Source organism: Abrus precatorius, unplaced genomic scaffold (assembly GCF_003935025.1).
Source record: "Abrus precatorius isolate BTA unplaced genomic scaffold, Abrus_2018 Scaffold8, whole genome shotgun sequence".
In the NCBI taxonomy this organism is placed as follows: domain Eukaryota; kingdom Viridiplantae; phylum Streptophyta; class Magnoliopsida; order Fabales; family Fabaceae; genus Abrus; species Abrus precatorius.
In genome coordinates, this window is record NW_020874428.1 from 13,488,156 (window position 1) to 13,491,715 (window position 3,560).

The window sequence follows — 3,560 nt, forward strand, 5'->3', positions numbered from 1 at the left end:
CTCAAATTGTCCAAGTTGGACAGTTTGTGAACAAACTTATTCATTAATTTGTTAGCATTTGCTTCTCATAATGTTGTATTTAATACTTAATAAAATTTGAGTTTGAAACATTTCTCATTGTCTCTTGGTGCATGCTTGATTGAGGTAAATCATCTCATATATTTCAAGTTGTGTACTAGGAGACTAATGGGAAATACTGCCCAAATTTTGTCAAGTAAAATATACAATATTTAAGTAGCATTTGTTAATTAAGGTTGGAAAAAGTTTGTTCTCAAATGGGATAGGGCCCTACCATGTGAGAGTTAATAAGACATTCACATTTATAATGATCGTAACCATAGTTGGAGCAAATATGGATCGAAGTTGGATGGTAGCTGATCGTTTAAGTGAAGAATACGAAGACGGAGTCAAAGAGTTTATTAGATTTACGATTAAGAATGCAATTGATGTCAACCTTATTCCCTGTCCTTGTTGGTGTTGTTTGAATATGTTACAAGTAAATGCGGAAGAATTGGAAGAACATCTAATGTGCAATGGGATAGATGAAAAATATGCTTGTTGGACAAAGCCCGGTGAGATACAAGGTGGAAGTACATCAACTAACATGGAATCAAATGTCAATTACTCAGAGACATTTAGAATAAATGAGAGTGATCATGCTGAACAAATTCTAAATGTTGTTGAAGAAGATCATAGAGATTGTCCAAAGATGTTTGAGAGGCTGAAAGATGATGCAGAAACACCATTGTATAATTAATGTACAAAGTTCACAAGATTGAGTTCTATTTTAAAGCTTTATAACTTAAAAGCGTCGAATGGATGGACTGATAAGAGCTTCATAAAGTTGCTAAGTTTATTACATGAGATGCTACCAGAGGATAATGTACTACCAAAGAGAACATATGAGGCTAAACAAGTACTTGCTTCCATTGGATTGACCCATGAAAAGATACGTGCTTGTCCTAATGACTGCATTTTGTTCTGAAATGAGTATACATCACTAAGGAGATGTCCAAAGTGTAATGTATCACGATACCTAAAGAAAGACACAACACCTGCGAAGTTTGTGTGGTATTTTCCACTAATACCGAGGTTAAGACGTCTTTTTTGCAGTGCTGATAATGCAAAGTAGATGACTTGGCATTCTGAAGGCCGAATTAGAGATGGAAAGCTTAGGCATCCAGCAGATTCTCCGCAGTGGAAAAAATTTGACGATGACCATGAAGAGTTTGCAACTGAAACAAGGAATATACGTTTTGCATTAGCAACCGATGGAATGAATCCACATGGCATGCAAAGTAGCACCTATAGTACATGGCCCGTGATCTTAATAATGTATAACTTACCTCCATGGCTTTGCATGAAGCGAAAATATATGATGCTTTCATTGTTAATCTCTGGTCCTAAACAACCTAGAAATGACATTGATGTGTACTTGTCTCCTTTAATTGAAGATTTGAAGTTGTTGTGGGATAATGGCATAGAAGTATATGACGGATTTAGAGATGAAAATTTCATTGTGAAGGCAATGTTGTACGGAACAATTAATGACTTTCTTGCATATGGAAATCTTTCTGGTTACAGCATCAAAGGTAAATGTGCATGTCCAATATGTCAGGAAAAAACAGATTATATAAAACTAGACCATTGTCACAAAAATGTTTTCATGGGGCATCGTAGGTGGTTGTCAAAAAATCATCCTTTTTTGAAAAATGAAAAAAACTTTTAATGGAAGTTGCGAAGTACGACGATGTCCTTATTTGAAGAGTGGATCAGAAATATTTGATGAGGTTAAACACATAAGAACAACATTTAGAAAATCTTTTACCAAACAAATTCCAACCGCAGGTTGGAAGAAGATGTCAATTTTCTTTCAGTTATCGTACTGGGAATCTTTATACGTAAGATACTTTGTTGATGTTATGCATGTTGAAAAAAATGTTTGTGAAAGTGTGATTGGTACGTTATTAGACATTGTGGGAAAGAAGAAAGATGGCATCAATGCAAGACTTGACTTGGTGAAGTTGGGAATACGATTCGATTTGGCTCTAGTGAAGAAGGGAAAGCAGACCTTTTTACCTCCAACAGCATGTACCCTGTCTAGAAATGAGAAACGTGCTTTATGTGAGACTCTTTATTCAGTCAAGGTTCTAGAGGGATATTCATCAAACATTAAAAGTCTTGTATCACTTAAGGACCTAAAGTTAAAAGGATTGAAGTCTCATGATTGCCATATATTAATAGAGAATTTAATTCCTGTTGCTATACGGTCTATTCTACCCAAAAAGGTTCGCATGGCAATCACGAAGTTGTGTTTCTTTTTCAAGGCAATATATAGCAAAGTGATTGATTCTGGGAGATTAACAAGTTTCCAAAACCAAATAGCTGAAACTTTATGTGAGCTGGAAATGTATTTTTTACCGTCATTCTTTGATATCATAGTTCATTTGACTATTCACTTGGTTGAAGAGACAAAATTATGTGGCCCTGCATATATGCGATGGATGTATCCCGTTGAAAGATATATGAAGATTTTAAAAGGGTATGTTAAGAATAGAAGCAGACCAGAGGGTTGTATTACTGAACAATATTTAGTGGAAGAAGCAGTGAAATTTTGTTCTGAATATTTGTCAAATGTTGAATCATGTGGCATTCCAAAATCATGTCACCATGGAAGGACTTTAGGGGAAGGTAGCAGTGGTTGTCAACAAATAGAGGTCCCTAGACTGCAATGGGAACAAGCACACTTGTATGTATTACAAAACACTCCTGAAATTGAACCATACATAAGCTTGCACAAAGATACACTGAAGCGTAGAAATCCTACCAGAAGTGAGAATTGGATAACAAAAGAACATAATGTGCAATTCATTGGATGGGTACAAGAACATATTGGTGAAAAGTTGAAACAAAGGAACACATCGATTTCATAATTGATTCGATGGTTGTCAAAAGGTCCTTGTATTGATGCCTTCTCATACACTTCGTACTTAGTAAATGAGTTCACATTTTACACAAAACAACATGACGACCAAAGCACAATGCAGAATAGTGGAGTCACTCTGGTTGCTGAATCATTGCATATCTCCAGTGCAAAGGATAAAAATCCAATATATGCAAATATGTCATACTTTGGATTCATTGAACATATATAGGAGTTGGATTACACTAACTTTCGTGTAGCAATCTTTGGATGCAAGTGGGTAGACAACAACAGTGGTGTTCGCATTGACGATATGGTCTTTATAAGGGTGGATTTTAAAAAGGTCAGTTACCAAGATGATTCGTTTATCCTTGCATCACAGGCTCGACAGGTGTTCTACATCATAGATCCTGTAGACAAGTCATGGTCAATTGTCTTAACGTCTAATAAAATAAATGCTTTCACCGATGGAGAATTAACAGAAGAAGTTAATGTCGAGGATGATCCTTTGAGGAGTGTGATGGGACATATTTTATTGTGTAATTACATATCATTATGGCCCTAATTACTATCACATTTAGGCTTAATTTTGTGGTAGTTTAATGTTTGTTAACTGTCATTTGAATTGTAGACTTAA

The 3,560-nt window shown here is 35.4% G+C and overlaps 1 protein-coding gene across 1 annotated transcript; it reads left to right on the forward strand.

Annotated features, from left to right (window-relative positions):
• Window positions 1-1,132: 1,132 nt before the first annotated feature.
• On the forward strand, window positions 1,133-3,560 carry LOC113874264. The gene is made up of 5 exons (XM_027512501.1): window positions 1,133-1,310; window positions 1,455-1,592; window positions 1,849-2,879; window positions 3,156-3,440; window positions 3,555-3,560. The coding sequence occupies exons 1-5, from the start codon at window positions 1,133-1,135 to the stop codon at window positions 3,558-3,560; spliced, it is 1,638 nt and encodes a 545-aa protein (XP_027368302.1).